Source organism: Anoplopoma fimbria, chromosome 11, assembly GCF_027596085.1.
Source record: "Anoplopoma fimbria isolate UVic2021 breed Golden Eagle Sablefish chromosome 11, Afim_UVic_2022, whole genome shotgun sequence".
Taxonomy (NCBI): domain Eukaryota; kingdom Metazoa; phylum Chordata; class Actinopteri; order Perciformes; family Anoplopomatidae; genus Anoplopoma; species Anoplopoma fimbria.
The window spans coordinates 9,033,522-9,051,969 of NC_072459.1; the positions used below are offsets into that span (position 1 = coordinate 9,033,522).

General features: G+C 36.9%; 2 protein-coding genes across 3 annotated transcripts; both read right to left on the reverse strand.

Moving 5' to 3' along the window:
* Positions 1-983: 983 nt before the first annotated feature.
* On the reverse strand, positions 984-13,651 carry spns1 (SPNS lysolipid transporter 1, lysophospholipid). Of its 2 annotated transcripts, none has more exons than XM_054607219.1 (13): positions 13,418-13,651; positions 9,611-9,817; positions 8,473-8,538; positions 7,769-7,905; positions 7,498-7,649; positions 7,141-7,207; positions 6,233-6,375; positions 4,971-5,123; positions 4,265-4,454; positions 4,095-4,160; positions 3,288-3,386; positions 2,475-2,643; positions 984-1,868 (listed from the first exon to the last, which is right to left on the reverse strand). In XM_054607219.1, the coding sequence occupies exons 2-13, from the start codon at positions 9,810-9,812 to the stop codon at positions 1,798-1,800; spliced, it is 1,515 nt and encodes a 504-aa protein (XP_054463194.1). In that variant the 5' UTR covers positions 9,813-9,817; positions 13,418-13,651; the 3' UTR covers positions 984-1,797. The 2 variants fall into 2 exon arrangements, with proteins under 2 accessions (XP_054463194.1, XP_054463193.1); XM_054607218.1 differs by having other exon boundaries at positions 9,611-9,820.
* Positions 13,652-13,944: 293 nt separating this feature from the next.
* On the reverse strand, positions 13,945-18,221 carry nfatc2ip (nuclear factor of activated T cells 2 interacting protein). Its single transcript, XM_054607905.1, has 9 exons — positions 18,163-18,221; positions 16,933-17,031; positions 16,769-16,829; positions 16,563-16,683; positions 16,345-16,419; positions 15,783-15,996; positions 15,536-15,680; positions 14,792-14,916; positions 13,945-14,696 (listed from the first exon to the last, which is right to left on the reverse strand). Exons 1-9 carry the CDS (start codon positions 18,172-18,174, stop codon positions 14,535-14,537), a joined length of 1,014 nt encoding a protein of 337 aa, XP_054463880.1. The 5' UTR covers positions 18,175-18,221; the 3' UTR covers positions 13,945-14,534.
* Between the last annotated feature and the right edge of the window lie 227 nt (positions 18,222-18,448).

The following is an 18,448-nucleotide window of genomic DNA, read 5'->3' on the forward strand; positions in this document are numbered from 1 at the left end:
TGGGACTAATAAAGGATTGATTATTATTATTATTATTATTATCACCTGCCCAATACAATCCCAACAGTGAAACATGGTGGTGGCAGCATCATGCTATGGGGGTGTTTTTCAGCTGCAGGGACAGGACGACTGGTTGCAATTGAAGGAAAGATGAATGTGGCCAAGTACAGAGATATCCTGGAAGAAAACCTCCTCCAGAGTGCTCAGGACCTCAGACTGGGCCGAAGGTTCACCTTCCAACAAGACAATGACCCGAAGCACACAGCTAAAATAACAAAGGAGTGGCTTCGGAACAAGTCTGTGACCATTCTTGACTGGCCCAGCCAGAGCCCTAACCTAAACCCAATTGAGCATCTCTGGAGAGACCTGAAAATGGCTGTCCACCATCCAACCTGACAGAACTGGAGAGGATCTGCAAGGAAGAATGGCAGAGGATCCCCAAATCCAGGTGTGAGAAACTTGTTGCATCATTCCCAAGAAGACTCATGGCTGTACTAGCTCAAAAGGGTGCTTCTACTCAATACTGAGCAAAGGGTCTGAATACTTATGACCATGTGATATTTCAGTTTTTCTTTTTTAATAAATTTGCAAAAATTTCTACATTTCTGTTTTTTTCTGTCAAGATGGGTTGCTGAGTGTACATTAATGCGAAAAAAAATGAACTTTTTCGATTTTAGCAAATGGCTGCAATGAAACAAAGGGTGAAAAATTTAAAGGGGTCTGAATACTTTCCGTACCCACTGTATATGCCTAATAACCCTGATTCTGATAATAAAAAATAATAGGAATAACAATAACAGTCATAATAAAATAAATTACATTTAATTTTAATTTTATGTTTTTGTTATGCACCCATACATCTTAAGTGGAAACCAACTTAATATTAATATAGTCTGAGCTCGACTTATTTTCCCCTCTTGGATCATTGATAGTGATAATTTACCTCCTTATTAATAAAACATTTCAATCAAGTGCAAACACACACATTGTACAAGTTAATTCTCTTTTAATAGTTCACAAAAGCTTTGCTAAAATAGTTTGAGGTTAACAAACGAGTTTGACTATTAACATTCATTTGAAATAGTTTGTTTTTTTAAATAACATAAAATGTTCTGCAGCGTGAAAAACTGATGCTTCTCCTCTCGGTCGACCTGGTGAAGCTCTGAACCAGAAAACCAGAAAAAACACTGCTTCAAATAAAAAAGGTTCGGCTCTTTGAGCATCAGAAACATTTGAAACTAAAAGAAACGGAAGTTAAAAAACAGCTGTTAAGTTTGTAAAAGATGAATAAAAAGATTCTGTGATCTTTATTTTCTGGTTGTTGGACGACTGATAAGAATATTAGTGTTTTAATTAAAACTGGTTTGAACATAAAACACATGATTAATAATAATAATAATAATAATAATAATCATAAAGTTTCTCGTATATAAAATGACTGAAGCACAACGACGCCTGGTTTTTGGTTACAGAGGATATGAATCATATGGATCTCTGGCTGATCCCAGACCAGCCTGGTTAGAAGATAAGAAAGATATAGATCAGCTTAAAGGTGATCAGGTCGGTTCTCCTCAGAGTCTCATCGTCCGCTCTGAAAACATTTACAACAAATCCTCAGAAATAAAAAATAAAAAATTTCCCTCAAGACGTTGCTGTGATCCCGGTAAAATTATAAAAAAGTATAACTAGAAGAATTTAAAAATAAACACGTCTTAAAGCTTTCTGCATGGCAGACAGTCCGACTGATGTTCACAGTCCTGAAACACGAAGAAGAACGACAAGGAGTCTGATCTAAGATCAGATCAGAACGCTGGACACCGGCACTCTGGTGGAGCGGCCGCTCTTTGGGACCACGATCGGCCCGTCGTCTGAAAACACACAGAAATAAAATTAAACAAGTTTAATTATTCTGCAGCGATGTAGACTCAACAACATCATCTTCATCACCAACATAAACATTTCTCCTGATATGTTGATTTCAACTCGTAGAAACACTTTAACTAACCAGGAAAACTTAAGTACATGTTATTTTACACATTACTCTACTACATCTCAGAGGTACATATTGTACTTTTTACTGTACTGCATCCCAGAATAAATATCATAATTTAATGTTTTTTACAGAATCTGTATAAATCAAACGCTTTTTTGTGCCGAGATTTTAAAAGAGACATGTAGAATCAAATGTTTTTGATGAAAAATCACAAATTTAATCTTAATTTCATTTGCTAATGAAAGCGTTTGTCTCACATGATGTGTTCAAGGGCCGTCAAATTCAAATCTGATGATAATGACGTTTTTATACAGCTTCTGGTTGTGATAAATAGTGTAGTTTTGGTGATTGTTTAAAGAAAACATGCTTTTCAGTCCCGCCGACGAGTACCAATCTGATACAAACTGATATCCTTTATGTAACAAAACTTAAAGCTTTATCCTCTCATCACTAATAAAATATAACCTTCTGTCCGTCTCACCTGTGGGGACGTAGTTCTCGGCCCGATGGCGGTCTGTCTCGATGAAGAGGGCGGTGGCGAGGAAGAAACCTCCTCCTATCACGGCCACGAAGGAGCAGAGCAGCAGAGAGAGCTGCAGGGAGCGGAACTGCCACAAGAAGGAGTCAGTCTTCCTCAGGGAGTCTGACACCTGACAGACAAGGAGGAGGGAACACTTAACTCTGGTACTTAAGGTCAAATGTGAGGTACTTAAGGTCACATGTGATGTACTTAAGGTCACATGTGATGTACTTAAGGTCACATGTGAGGTACCTAAGTACACAAGCGACGTACTTAAGTACACATGTGAGGTACTTGTACTTGTACTTTACTTTTCATGCTACAGCTTTAGTTACTTTACAAATTATTATTTATTTTTTCATGAAGTTTATAAAACCTGATGTTAATAAATTAAACAACAGTTTATACAAGAAAAAGAATGTATATATTTAATTAATTTCTTCATACAGTAAGTGATCTACTTTATATCTTTGCCATAATAGAATTTATTTAATTTCTCTTTAATCGTGTACAGGTGACACTTTTCTGTAAGTTCTTGATTTACAATCGTTACAAATTTTTATTTATGTATTAACTTTTTGGGGTTTTTATGTCAAAGAGATGGAGCACCTGAAGGGGTTTTTCCTTTTTAAATAAATAAATATCTTTCGAAAGACAAATTAATAAATATATATGTATTTATTATTTTTTATTGCGGGATCTTTGTTGCATTTGTCTATCATAATAAAGCCATTAAATATCCCCAAAGACCATGTTGTGTGTGCATTAACATACCACTCCTATCAGGTACGGACTTCCTGCGTCTCCCAATAGATGTGAGATGACGATCTGAAACGCTTCGGCTGTGGAGCGACGAGTCGGAACGACGACGTACTGAGAAACAAAGACAACAAGAACAAAGTTAACCTTAATAATTTATCAGTTACAGAAGTTAAAATCTTAAATGTTAGGCTTAAATAAAGAGAAAAACAGACAATTACAGGAGTTAAAATATAGAGATAAATATATTAGATAAAATAATATGTGTATGTTTTCCAAATATTTGACTTTTCATGAAGTTTTTTAATTAAACTATTACTCATAATATTTTTAGTTACACAGCATCTTTAAAAACAGTTAAACTGCTTAGACAGATAAAGTTAGGCAATAAAAACAAAAGAAAGTTCAACAGTGAGGCCAAACAAAGCAACACAAACTAACTGATAAAAAAAGTACAAATAGATAAAACAATAAAACTAATCAATACGATAAGAACAAACTAAGAAAAACCTAAAATCAAAATAAATGTAAAAATATTTCTAAATAAAAAAAGCAGTAAAACAGTACAATAGATGAAAAAATAAAACCAAATCAATAGAATAAGAACAAACTAAGAAATAAAAATAATAAAATAAAAAGTAAATAAATTAAATACAATTTTAAGTCAAAATAAATGTAAAATTTTTTTTTTTTAAATAAAATAAAATAATATTTATAATAATAAAAAGATGATATCACTTAAAAAAACAGTCTGTAATAATTGGTTACTACTTAATAAAAGTAACTGTTCCTTTAAGAGTCATTGTGATAAAGTTTTCTCACCAGCAGTATATCAGCCACGATGGCCCAGTTCATGGAGAGGAATGTCTCTCCGAGGAAGATGAAGACCTGAGTGGACGGACAGGAATCATCATCATCATCATCACATTGAATTTATTTCATTTAATTTTATTTTACTGACTGTTTGAAGCCGGAGCTCCTGTGAGACTCACGTATGTGGCGATGGTGCTGGCCTGAGCGAAGACGATGGCGAGGTAGAGGAAGGGAGCCGAGAGCAGCAGACCAGCGGCGCAGACCAGCGGGTCGGCTTTGGCCGTCCTCGTCCTCAGCCACCGACTGATCTGCACGCCGCTGGCCACGCCCAGCACACCTGTCACACAGGTGATTATTCCGAAAATCAAACTGTGGGAGGAGAAACGCAGTGTCAGGATCACAGAGTGTACATAAGAAGTGGACGTAGTCATGGTGATGTCACGCATTGGGTTGTGGATGTTTTGATGCCTCAAGTTTGCTGATCTTTTGTTCTCACCATCTTGTTTTTTTGCAACCAGTGAACAGGAAGTGACCATATTTGGACTGAGGAGGAGTGACATAGAGACACCGTATACGTTTCTGGTGTCGACCTGTCAATCAGTGTGTAGCCCCGCCCTAAAGGATACCCCGCTTTATGGTCTATTTGACTCTAAATGGACCATAATTTACTAAATGAACATCATGCTGTATTGAAGAAGACTTGAAACTAGAAAGTGAAACCATAAACTCATGTTTACAATGTTTACTGAGGGAATAAATCAAGAGAGAAGTAGAGCAATTTTTCATAGACTTCTATACAACCAGAGAAGTCGCCCCCTGATGGACATTAGAGAGAATGCAGCTTTAAGGCACCTGTCCCAGCAGGTGCTCCACCTGTATGTTTACCTGTCTGAGGAGGCACAGTTCCCCTCCACACATGGAGGTCTCTCCTCGGTGAAGACGGCTGCTCTGAAGAGGAACGTCGGAGCCCAAAGAGCCAGAGAGCCGGTGACGAAGGCCACGGCCGTGAAGCCGAAGGTGGACAACACGAAGCTGTAGCTGCAGAGGAGACAGAGACACAACGGCAGGTCAACAAATGCACCTGTGAGATGATTTATAGTTATTACTCTGTTAACAGCAAAATAATAAATAAAACATTTGAGTGCTGCAACCTTAAACAGTAAAATCTGAATAATTTGTAGTTATAGTTCAAATATCTTCACAAACATTTAATACCTCACATTGTTGTTTCATCTCTCTGTTAAATTATTTTTGTCAGACTCAGTTTTCCGTTATTCAAATGTTCCACAATGACTCAGACGTGACAGGATGGTTACAGTAAGAGCCACGTCGCTCTCACAAGGAAACACCTTTTACAATAGAGATCTGCAAAACGCTTCCGTCAGAAGAATCAGCCAAAACGAAGCTTAAATTGTGAATTGTGAAATTCCATCAGAAACCTTTTATTCTACATGTCTCATTTCAAATCTCTCCCCAAATAAACCGTTGTCTTTAACCAGATTCTGTAAAAAACATTAAATTCTGAGCTCCTCAGAGAAACTATGAAGCCATGATTGATTCACTTGAGACCAAGAGTCATGTGAAAACAAATCTGTGAAAATTTGACTGAACTTCAGACGGCCGAACACAGAGCAGAGGGGAGAGGAGAGGCTGGAAGTAGAGGTTGTAAAAATGTAAATAGTTAAATATATACAACATGTATATGAAGCTATTTTTCCCCCCAACATTGGTAACACTTGGAAACATGTTGGATATACAGATTCTATTATTTTCCACTTTTTACAAAATAAATCAAAGACATTTGACTAATGTTTTATTCTTTTTTATCTACGTCTAGTCATAATTGTTCTGTTTCCATAGAGGAGCAGGACTTTTATATTACAGTGAAAATCAAGAACACAGAGAGAAAAATGTAACCTCAGGTTACCTCATCCTCCACACTCCATATTTAATACATTTTTGTGTGTTTTTGTGTTTAGTTTGGGAGAAAAATGGGAAGGTAATCTGCATATCTGTTGTACAATAGCAATAAAATAACCTGGAACCTTGATTGGTGCCAATTCGTTACCAAATTTGTGGTGATCAATTTAGCCCAAAACCAACAATGAACCCCACACTTCCTGTTGTCAGAGGTTATGTTGACCTACTTCTTACTGAGGGCCTTTAGGTCGGCCACCCAGCTGGTCTGCTGCAGGTGATGCTCCGGTCGAGCTTCGATGGCTCCTCTTTTAGGCTCCTGGACCACGAAGAGCAGCAGCAGCACCGCGATCAGACCCAGACCCGGCGTCACCTGAGGAGAGGAGAGTAAAGGTTAGTGGTGTACTGGACCGGTAGTTTCAGGTTTACTGACGATTGTTATCCTCCAATATTCAGTAAAATATGAGATCAGGACATAATTTATGCTTTTCTAGCCTCTGATCTCTGATAATGTTACATTGTAAACAACCAATCTGTGTTTAAATCAACAGGAAGAGAGCTAGTAACGTTAGCAGCACCGCTAACAGGAGGAGAGCTAGTAACGTTAGCAACACCACTAACGGCTAACAGGAGGAGAGCTAGTAACGTTAGCAGCCGTTACCGGCTAATGAACGGAGGTTCAGTTCAGTTACATTATGATGCGTTCAGGCTCTGTTCAGTAAAAATGAGTATTGGTTGAAGGTAAATTATAACATTTTAATGATGTGTTTACATGTAATCTGTAAAATTTTGTTTTTGGTGATAAACTTTAATAAATCCAGTAGTTTGAAGGAGATGTTTTCACATTAATATAAAATAGATATTACAGATGAATTATGAGCTATTTAACTTCCTAACACTAGCTCTAAGCAGATTATAATACATCATTAAAACTAATAATGACTAGATGTGTTTTAATCCATAAAAATACAACCAAAAAAGAAAAGTTATATTTGCATCCTTATTTTCATTTTCTACAGATCTGTTTTGAACTGTGAGTTTTATGAGCTGTTGCACCTCTAGTACAGATAGAACAGAGGTTTAAACATCATCACCATCATCTTCATCTTCATCCTCCTCCTCCTCCTCTGTGTCTTACCCTCAGAGCCCAGTGCCAGTCCTGCGCTGCGTTACCGACCTGTGACCCCACGATGTATCCGAGACCGCTGAGGGGAAAAAAGATATCGACAACGAGGTTTGGCATTCAGAAGGTTCATTATCTTGATAATATGAATTATTGTGTGCCAATAAAAATTAAATAAAATAAAATTTAACAAGTAAGTTAAAATAAAGTAATCACAAAATTGAAAAAGAATAACAAAGACAAACATTTATACAGATGGTAAAAGTAAATCATCTTTGCATCAGGAGACATATATACAAAAAAAAAAAAAGATATAAAAAATAAGTATATATACATATAAATAAATAAATAAATAAATAAATGTAAACCCACCTGCCGACGGGGATGGCGAAGTAAAAGACGGAGAGCATGTTGGTCCTCTTCCCCTTCACGTAGAGGTCGGCGATGATGGTGGGAGCGATGGTGGAGTAACTGGCCTCCCCGACTCCAACCAGACCTCGAGTCACCAGCAGAGCCCAGAAATGCTTCAGGACCACAAGAGACCAGTTTATAATAGTCTAACTAAAGTGAAAGTGGTTTTGAGCTCACTGTGGTCCAGGACTCAGGACTCAGGACCAGGGTGGGGGAGGAAACGCTGACTCACCTCTTTGGGGGTGTAGGAGCTGGCGAGGGTCACCAGTGACCAGAACGTGATGCCGAAGCTCATGATGTACTTCCTGTTGTATCGGTCACCGAGGTAACCGAAGACCGGAGCCAAGAACATGTAGCTGCAGATAAAAACTGGAGGGAAACAAAAAACTTCAGTCTTCAGCAAGTATTTATATATGAGACCAAGTACTTTTACATCAATGGATTAGTGGAGAAAATAATAAAAAATAATCAATAGTTTATAGTTCAAAATGACCTCCAGCTGAACCAACAACAGTAAAATCCTGTTTTTACATTAATGAGTAATAGTAGTCTAATGATAAAATATATATTAGTACAACAGTCACCGTTTGAATACTTTAACTACAGTTTACTGATTATACTGACACTTTTACTGAAGGAACATTTTACTGTAACAGAGTATCTTTACTGTGTGGTATTAATACTTTTACTGTTAACAAGTATTTGTAATTGTGTGCTATAAGTACTTTTACTTTAGCAGAGTATTTTTATTGTTTGTATTATTACTTTACACTGCAATATTAGTACTTTTTACACCTCGGTATTAGTACTGTTGTATTAGACTTTTACAATACTATTAGTACTTTTACACTGTGGCATTAGTACTTTTACACTGTGTGTTGTTTCTCTGATTAGATGGATAATTTCATGATTTCATGATTTCCTTGTTCTTCTTACCAGTTTGCAGCAGACCTGACTTCTCATCATCGATCCCAAAATACTGCTCGATGTCGGGGAGAACACCTGGAGGAGACAACACCTGGTTTTACTTCTGACACAAACATTTCAAAATAGAGTCTCGACTTCAACAACTTAAATCATTTATTTATCAACATGTTTCCTGTTTTTATCTGTTTTAGATCTCAGTAAACTGAATATCTGGTGATCAGAAAAAGACGTCAAAGTAATCAATCACTGATAATTAATATATAATATTCATTAGTCACAACTCTAACAGTTTAAGGATCAAAACCTCAAATGAAGGAACATTTACAAAATAAATATTTATAACTTCAACTAAAACGTTTAAAAGTATTTTACAAATTATAAATAAAGTCTACATGTAAACTCAGCTATGTGTAAAGCACCTTATATTAATATATTATTTTTGTAATTATTTATTTTCTTTTTATAACCAGGTCCATAATTTACTAATTCATTATTCATAAATTCCAAGTTTTGTTGAAAAAGGTACAAAATATATGGAAAATAAAATAATTTAGTTTAAAAGCTTAGTGCAATTTAACATATATAAAATAATAAAGTTTAAACTAATAAATGAAAGATTTATTAATATTGATTTGGGTTTAAATCAAGGTTTACTTTCAAGCTCAATGTATATTGTTCTTTCAGTTAGAACCAAATTACTTATTATTACTTATTTAATAAGATTATTGCTTAATTATTAGGAAATGACCGTTAAATAAAGCATTTTTGTCTAAATGTATCTTTAATCTCTTTAAATTCCCCATCTTCCCAAAGCCTTTATCAAATGCTGGAATTGTAGGTAAAAATAATAATAACAACAACAACAACAACAACAACAACAATAATAATAATAATAATAATGAGAGGGGGGAATGTGTTTTTTTTTTCTCGTAAAACTTCTGACTTTAATCTCAGAAAATATAATTTTTTTTGTAATAAATTTGTGATTCAAATATCAGAGAACATTCAATTTATTCTCATAATTTTTATGACTTATTTTACAGAACATACATTTTGTCACTAAATTTTGTGAATTTAAGTTCAGAGAATAAAATCTAAAATCTACTAGTCCTCTGATTGGCCGATTTGTTCAGGTGTGTTCCTCTACCTGCCACGGTGAAGCGGTCCATGTAGTTGAGCAGGTTGATGTAACAGAGGATGGAGACTGTCAGCAGCGCTCGAACCTTCGACACGCCGCTGGGCGACTCCTCCTGCTGCCGCTGAGCCACAGCGCGACCGGCCTGCTCCTCCGCCTCGCTGTCATCGGAGAAGAACGGCGCTGTGTCCGACGTGGGCTCGCCTAGAGACATGGCCGCTGCTGAGGACGATCAATACACACGATTATATAATATCATTATTGATTAGTCTGCAGGTTATTTTCATTATTAATTGTTTGTTAAAATGTCAGAAAAATAGTGAAAAATAGTCTAAAAGGAGGAAATAAATATTTAGTTTTGACTCGTATATGCTAAATAAAATAAGTAAATATTTACATTTAAGAACCAGGAACTGGAAAATATTTGACATATTAGCTTAAAAAAAGAACTGAAATGATTAATTGATTATAGATTATAGTTGTTAAATAATAATTTCATTTATCTGTTTATGTTCTTTTCTTCGTATTCTGTTTTTTTACTTTTTTGTTATTAGCCTTATGAACTGATCGACTGATCACAGGTTTATTGATTAGGATCAATGATGAGATCTTAATGGTCTCGTTTGATGACTCACTGATTCTCTGCTGCTCTTTCAGCTGACAGATGATACGAGTGATGAAACAGGTATTGATTAGCAAACAAATGATTAAAAAGTAAATAGATTTATAATTATGGTTTGGTTTAGAAATCTGACAACATTTATTGATCGTATTTAAAAGTCCTGGTTTCACATTGAAGTTGTTCTTTATTCTAAACGTGTTGATGGAGTTTTGAACTCTTTTGGTTTAAGTTTCATGACAGAAATTCAGACTCTTCTTTAATAACAACTGACAATAAGAGTGAATCTGACATATGTATATAATTATAATATATATATATATATACACACACACACACACACACATATATATATGAACACACGTACACTTTTATCACTATGGAGAAGAGCGTCCAATGTGTGCAGTAAATAAATATTAAAAACTAGAAATAAAAATAATGTGAAATGGGTTAAATCTTTCTACACATCTTGAGGTGGAATGTAATAACTAAAGACAGGAGCTGAGGGTGTTTGACCTTTAAATATAAATGAATGTGAAAGTGAATCTTTGATGTAAAGTAACCTGAAGCGATAAACAAACAGAAGCGTCTCTGGTTTTTCATGTTCAGTCTGATCATGTGACAACAAACTCTCACACAGAAATGTCGTCTTTATAATAATAAACAAAGAAATTAATCGTAAATTGCAGTCGGAGACAAACTTTATTTAACATCAAGTTCATAACTAAACTGGTATTCATTTTTTAGTGTCACAGAAACTAATAAGTTTCTTTTTTTGTTGGTGAGTGTGGAACATAAACCAGTTTAAACCACAACGAGTCATTCTTACTCTTAAGAATAAAACAAAGCTGATAGAAGACATTAATCAGCTTTAGAGCTGCTGGTAGGAGGATCCTGTCTGAACAGAGACACGCTAGCTGTTTACCCCCGTTTCAAGTCTTTATGCTAAGCTAAGCTAACCGGTTTGAGAGTACATTACATTACATTACAGTCATTTAGCAGACGCTTTTATCCAAAGCGACTTACAGGAAGTGTATTCAACATAGGTATTCAAGAGAACTACTAGTCACCAGAAGTCATAAGTGCATCTCCTTTCTTAAACAAGCATCTCAAAGCATAAACCAGAGCAAAAGTATAGTGCAGAGGCAAGTTACTACGAAAACAATAATTGCAACAGACTAATCCGAATATAGTAAGTGCTACAAACTACTACGAATAGGATAAGTGCAGTAAACAAATACAAATTCAATAAGTGCAGCGAACTGATACGAATACAGTAAGTGCAACAACTAATACGAGTGCAATAAGTGCTACGAGGAAGGCTCAGGGTAGTACTTCTTGAAGAGGTGAGTTTTCAGCCTGCGCCTAAAGATGGGCAGCGACTCTGCTGTCCTGACGTCAGTGGGGAGTTCATTCCACCACTGAGGGGCCAGGACAGAAAAAAGCTGTGACCGGGTGGATCGGCCGCAGGGACCTCTGAGCGACGGGGCAACCAATCGCCCCGAGGCAGCAGAGCGAAGTGGTCGGGCGGGGGTGTAGGGCTTGACCAAGGCCTGGAGATAGGAAGGAGCTGTTCCTTTCACTGCCCTGTAGGCTAGCACCAGAGTCTTAAGTACAGTACTTGAGTTAAGCTACTTGTATCATTTGAGATTTAACTAACTGAGACGACCTTTAATAAAAAAAAACGTCACTTTCTGCAGAAGAAAAGAAGAAGAGGAAGAGAAAGGAGAAGCCGTGGTGTTCACATGACTGAGTGAAACCGGTCATTTGATCACTTCAACATCCAGGAATCAGTTCATGACTGAGACGTTTCACTGATGAGATAAAATATTTGTACAAATGACTTTATTGACCTCAAAATAACACATTTAAAGCTTGTCTGCAGTGAACTCAGGTTAAAACTAAGACGTCAAAAGTTCACCAGCCAGAATAATAAAACATTAATATTAATAATTAAATAAAATGATTCCTCATGGTCATTTCTTTCAAACACAAAAAATGTAATAACTTCTGTGGTTCCAGTTTCTTAACTTGTTTCTTGGATACTTAAACTGATTATAGTGTATTCGTGTTTTGGACGTCCCCACATACTTTCACTGTTTTATGACATGTTATAAAACAAATAATCAATCAATAGGTCCAGAAAATAATCGAGGATCAATCACTGCAGCCCCTTATTCTTATGATCTGACAACGTTGTAATAATGATCAATAAGCTGATTTTGATAGGTTATTATATTTTTATCTTATTAAAACACGCATGTTAAATAATTTAATTCATGTCTGTCAGACTGCCATTAAGAGTTAAAACATCTCACCTTATATTTATAAAGAGACACATTAAATGATTATATTAAATCTTTGCTCTATTGATCTTGGATTTGTCCGATGATCACAGAGAGAAAAGACAATAACACGTTAAATCCCACTGCAGGTTAAAGGGAGGTCGTCTGCTAGACTTTGTTCCCTTAGCAAACACAACTCATTGATCAGAGAGCTATCAATCACTGATCACATCCTCACTGATCTATACCAATTCAATTCAATTCAGTTTATTTTGTATAGCCCAGAATCACAAATTACAAATTAGCCTCAGAGGGCTTTACAATCTGTACACATGCGACATCCTCTGTCCCGGGTGCTGCTCTGATGTCCAATAATGAAAAAGACATTCAAAATGTTGAGAGACTCACGCGGTGTGTGTGCACGAGGACATAATAAAAGGCCACTCCTAAAAAATACCAACAGCTCGTTGGAGGTCATGGAGGCTCCACCAGAGTCCATTCACAAGTCTGCCTGTTTCATGTAACCAACTCTGCAGCAAAACCTTTGACGGCTGAGAAATGTATTTAAGGGTTTGCTGATAAATTTGGCAGATAGATACAATGAAATATAAATAGCACGGAGAACACATTAATCCAATATCAGATTGCCCCTGTAGTTGTTTTGTAACATTTCAAAAGAAAGACCTGGCACGAATTTTTAATTAAATTATCAATTAGGCAGATAAGTTAAATGGCTTAACTAAATCATTTTAATTTAACCTTGAATACAGCTTTGGCAAATCACAAACACATTGTTCTGATCAATGCTCTTTGAGATACAGACGGTTTATCAAAGCAGCACTAAATCCGCAGTGTTTTGAATGGAGTCTGGCTTAAGTACAGGAGACCAGGGAGCCTGTTGTTGCTGTTGTTTACCTTCGTTGGATGACTCTTCTTCTTTTCTTCCTTCCTACCGCGGCTCCTAAATATCGTCTTTTTCACTCGGAGCCGTGAATTTTATCCAGAACCCATAACGAAGGTTTTACGGTTTAAAAGTTTCCCACCTGAGCACTGCTTTAACGGGATGACATTAAAAATTAAACCCCAATGTTTACTTCTGGACGCTTCGGAGATGACAATCCTGCAGCGCCGCCATGTTGGATTCTGACTGAACAACTTCCGCTCCGCAGCTCACGTGACTTTATTGTCTAAATCACGTGACGAAGATGATTAGTTAATCTAATCAGAGGATGTTCACGGCGGACTACTCCCATTGTAGTAAATAAATACACAAATAACTAAATGAATGAATACATAAAATATATAAATAACACCTTAAATATTAAATAAATCTGCAGTTTAATTTGAAAATAAATATAATGATTTAAAAAAAATCAATAAATAACAAAAGAAAGTATTGTTATATAAATTTATTTTCAAAATAAAAAATGTAATCAATGTATTTTTTTCTTTACATTTCTTTATTAATTTCCACCGTGGAAGTAACTATTACTATACTATTAATAAGTACATTTACTCCAGTACTGCATAATAAGTACAGTTCTGAGGTATCATTTCAATTATACAGTACTTTATACTTAAATATTGAAAATATTGGATTCTCTCTTCAATAACAATTATTTGACAGTTTGTAGTTACATTTTAGATTTTAAATTTTCATCCCAAATATATTTTTTTAAATGTACACACGTTAATAATAAACAAATAAATAAAATGATTTAAATTAAAGCACTGAGACGTAATATTACCTGAGAGTTTTCTTACGGAGAGCAACTTTTACTCACTTTATTATTCTTTCCAATATCAGTAAAAAGTACAAAGTAGAGGTTATTGTACAGTCAAAGACATTCAAATAAGTTTACAATTGCACAAATATTTATGGGCTCGTACATGTTTACTGTTGGTTTTTTAAAATGTCTAAACATATAATCCCATTATCTGTTTTCATTTTACAAATAAAGTATCTTTTACAAATAAAGTAACTAAAGGGTGGATTATTTTTTTTACAAATGATGGATGTTATGAACAGAACCTAAAGCCAAACTTCGATGATGTCTCCATCTTCCATGTCCAGCTGAGCCGGCGTTTGTCCATCCGTCACTTTGCAGCCGTCGAAGTGGAAGCGGACCTTCGTCTGAGCGATGGAGGGCATCCGGGAAAGATACTGGGAGAAGATGGAGGCCAGCGGAGCGTCCTGAAACACACACAGATTATAACGTCACAGGTTCGATTCCTGCTGCCAAAAAAAAAACCACAGAGCTGATGAATGAGAGAAGAGGAGCTCCGTACTCGGTGCAGAGAGAAGTCCTGTGAGGAGTCTCTGTCTTTGCTCTGCAGCCTCACAGTGATGCTGCTGCTGCTACTGCTACTGCTGTCGGCTTTACTGTTATCCTCCGCTGCCATGACGACGCACTCTGAATAATAACAGAAAAAAAGCACTTTGATCCAGACAGAAACATCTCAACAACTATTGGACCGATGGTGATAAATAACTTTGCGTAATAACTTTTCTGATTTACTGACTTTTCATCATCATCATCATCATCATCATCATCATCATCATCAACACTTTATGAGCAAATAACCTGCAGAACTACAGACATTTAATCAGCTGGTGTTTACTGATAACTAGCTAATGTTAGCATTTAGCTCTTTTCTTTTTAAATTGCTTGGTTTATTTTGTAGGGACAGTACATGTTAGCTGCAGTCCCTGGACAGATGTTACAAAGTCACCATAAAAAAAACAGAATACAAGATTAAAATGACAAAGTTAAGCATCATTATCTCAAAATAGTCTCCATATATATATATAATATCCTTTTTTTGCTGTTGCTTTTATGTTGGAGAGTCCACATTTATCACAACAATTAAACCAGTGACAAACTGAGGAAGACCATGATATGTGGCTGAATGCACCGGAGACAAAAAGTAAGAATAACTTTGTTTACAAGATGAAGAGCGAGCCGTTCAAGCTCAACTCAACAAGTAGCTGATAAAGACAGAGTAAAAATGAGAGAGTGTCATGTGACCTACCGATGATGTCAGCGATGCCGAGGCCGAGCTCGCCGACGGTGGCATCCGTCTGGAGCTCCACCTCCTCCCTCAGCAGCAGGAGGCGAGGAGGAGGAACGTCGAGGAGGACGGACAGCTTGGTCACCACATCACTGAGAGGGGTCGACTACAAACAAACAAAAGCATGAGTTAAGACGCAAACAAGTGACATCATCACGTCCTACTACACGGTGTTTATTCTTTTAGATGGTGGTCTCTGCGAGCGTACCGACAGAACCGGGATCTTGTGGACGTCGGTCCGGCAGCGGATCTTCAGGGGGATCTCCCGGACCGAGGAGCTGTACGGAGAACTCTGACGTCCAGAGAAGGGGTTCATGACGATGACGTCGTCGTCGTCATCCTCCTGCTCCATGACGCACTTCCTGTCTTGAGGTTCAGGAGACATGAGGGAGTTCACGTCCCGGAGCCTTCTGTCGATCTCACTGAGGAAGACAAACAGATCACTTCATGCTGTATTGAAGACGACTGGAAACTAGAGATTGAGACCATAAACTCATGTTTACAATGTTTACTGAGGAAATAAATCAAGAGAGAAGTAGAGTCATTTTCTCATAGACTTCTACAACCAGAGGAGTCGCCCCCTGATGGACAGTAGAGAGAATGCAGCTTCAACACATGAAGCACTGACTTCACTTTTCAGTACCGGAGAACATTAGAATACAGCTGAGTCAGCTCCCACAACAGATGCAGTCCAGTACTGTTAGAAACACTGATCGGCATCTTAACCTGAGTGACACAAACTAGAACTGAGCAGAATAATCTGGACTCACCTGATCTTCCTTGTGACCTGTCTGGACTGTTTCTGGACCGGACTCTGAGGAGGAGACGGGCAGCAAGAGGTTGCTCTGAAAATAACGGTGAGAAAACGTGTTCACATTAAATACATTTTACTTGTTATTATATCGATGAACGGAGGAGAACGTGAGTGAAATATAACCTGTTAAACATTTGTCTCCACTGACCAGATTTACTGGTTATAACGACTCACTCTTCTGTTTTCTTGGTCTGGAGTTCTGCTTCGTCCTCCTCAGAGTCACTGAGGTGGACGACGTTTGCTGCTGGTACTCGAGATGACAACTGAGACCACAAACTGTCGTCTGCAGCGTCGTCTGTTCAGAGACACAAACAATCCATCTCACAGCGTTAAAAACACACCTCACCCTCTCTCTGAGCGTTTCACCTCAGTTTTTTTACCTGAGTTTTCCTTTTCCGCGAACATAGCTGCCATCGGCTTCATCTGCAGACTGCTTTTCACCTGAAAACAAAACAGCTGATGTAAACTTCACATTTTTGTGACAAATCCTCACATTAATCGTGACCGTTCTGGAGTCAGCCTTTACTGAGCGCCGGCTGTTCACCTTGTTGGAGTAAACGGGAACTGAGACGATGGCTGAAGGGTCAAGGATGCGTCGTCGTTTGGGTGGAGGCTTCACAGCCTGCTGCTCACCATCAGACACCTGGAGGACAGACGGAGGATGTGATCAGCTGTTTTCTACACAATGTTAAATAAATTATCTGTAAAGTGTCTTTCAGTGTACTTTTCATTGATTGTTCTTAGACTCAGGTTGGACTTGTTTCCATTGACCTTTTTAGTGGAGGTTCTTGACACCACACAATCAAATTCCACTTTTTCTAAAAGATGATCAGCTGGAAAATGAATCACCACAAAGCTGGAAACAGGCCGTTTTTTTTTTTTACAGAGATACCTGGACAGCGGCGCTACACACATATGATGATCTTATTGAATATAATGCATTGCGGCAGATTAAACCAGCCAACAGGATGTAAAGGAGTTAAAATTAAATATACACATTAACCCAGAAACATCAGATAAAATAGTAACATTTTACTGAACTAGTATTTTAAATAAATGTTTCACAGTTTAAGTAAAAGATCTGAATACTTCTTCCAACTTTTTGAATTGTTTCAAATGTAAATAGTCTGGACAAAATATTAGAAACTGGGACTACAGATCAACAGCACAAGAAACTAAAGGCTCAAAAATGATCATTAAGTTAAATACACATCTCACTATGTCAACAAAAAACATTATGAAGTTACGATTTCTTTATTTATATTGCATGACTGTTGTTTGAAAAAGCACTGGCTTGGCTGAACTATTATCAAAGTGTATGGTAACATTTGCTGGTGATAATAAAACTTTCACTTTTTTAAGCCTTTTTCAAATGAGGTTCTTCTACTAAAGCTATGGAAACCCAGCTACATACTGTTTACTTTTGTTTCACGTTGTTAAATTGGTGGTTTAATAGTTACTGTTTTATCTGGAGGACGTTTTGACCAAAAACGAAACCAAAAGTGATCATCTTAAATCACCTACTACAACTAACCTGCAGGCTTTTATTTTGAAGGACCACTGTTAGCTTCAGCTAACATCCCACTACGATGATGCTAATGTTTCCTCTGAATGGAGTTTAAATGTGTTTCTGTTGCTTAACACCGAAACGGTTCACTTTTTTGCAGCAGCGTTTTTAATTACAGCAATATTACGTTTATTTTTTTTCGACATCATTCTCTGATTAAGAGGCTTTTTTTAACCGATAAAAGCAGCAGGTCCGATAAACACTCACCGACTCAGCCATGTTTGTTTCTTTTTCCGCGGGCTGCTGGTGCCTTCACGGACGGTGGGATACTATAAGTCATTAGCGGACTTTCCATTTCCTAGTGTGGCCTTCAAGTACTGTGGGAAATGTATACTAAATGCCAATGAGAAGTTAACTAAACATGTTATCGAGCATCTTTGGCTATAAAACTGTTTATTTAGCAGAAGTGGAATGAAATTAAGTACATTAACTAAGTACTTGTACAATTTGAGGTACTTTACTTGAGTATTACCATTTTCAGCTATATTATGCT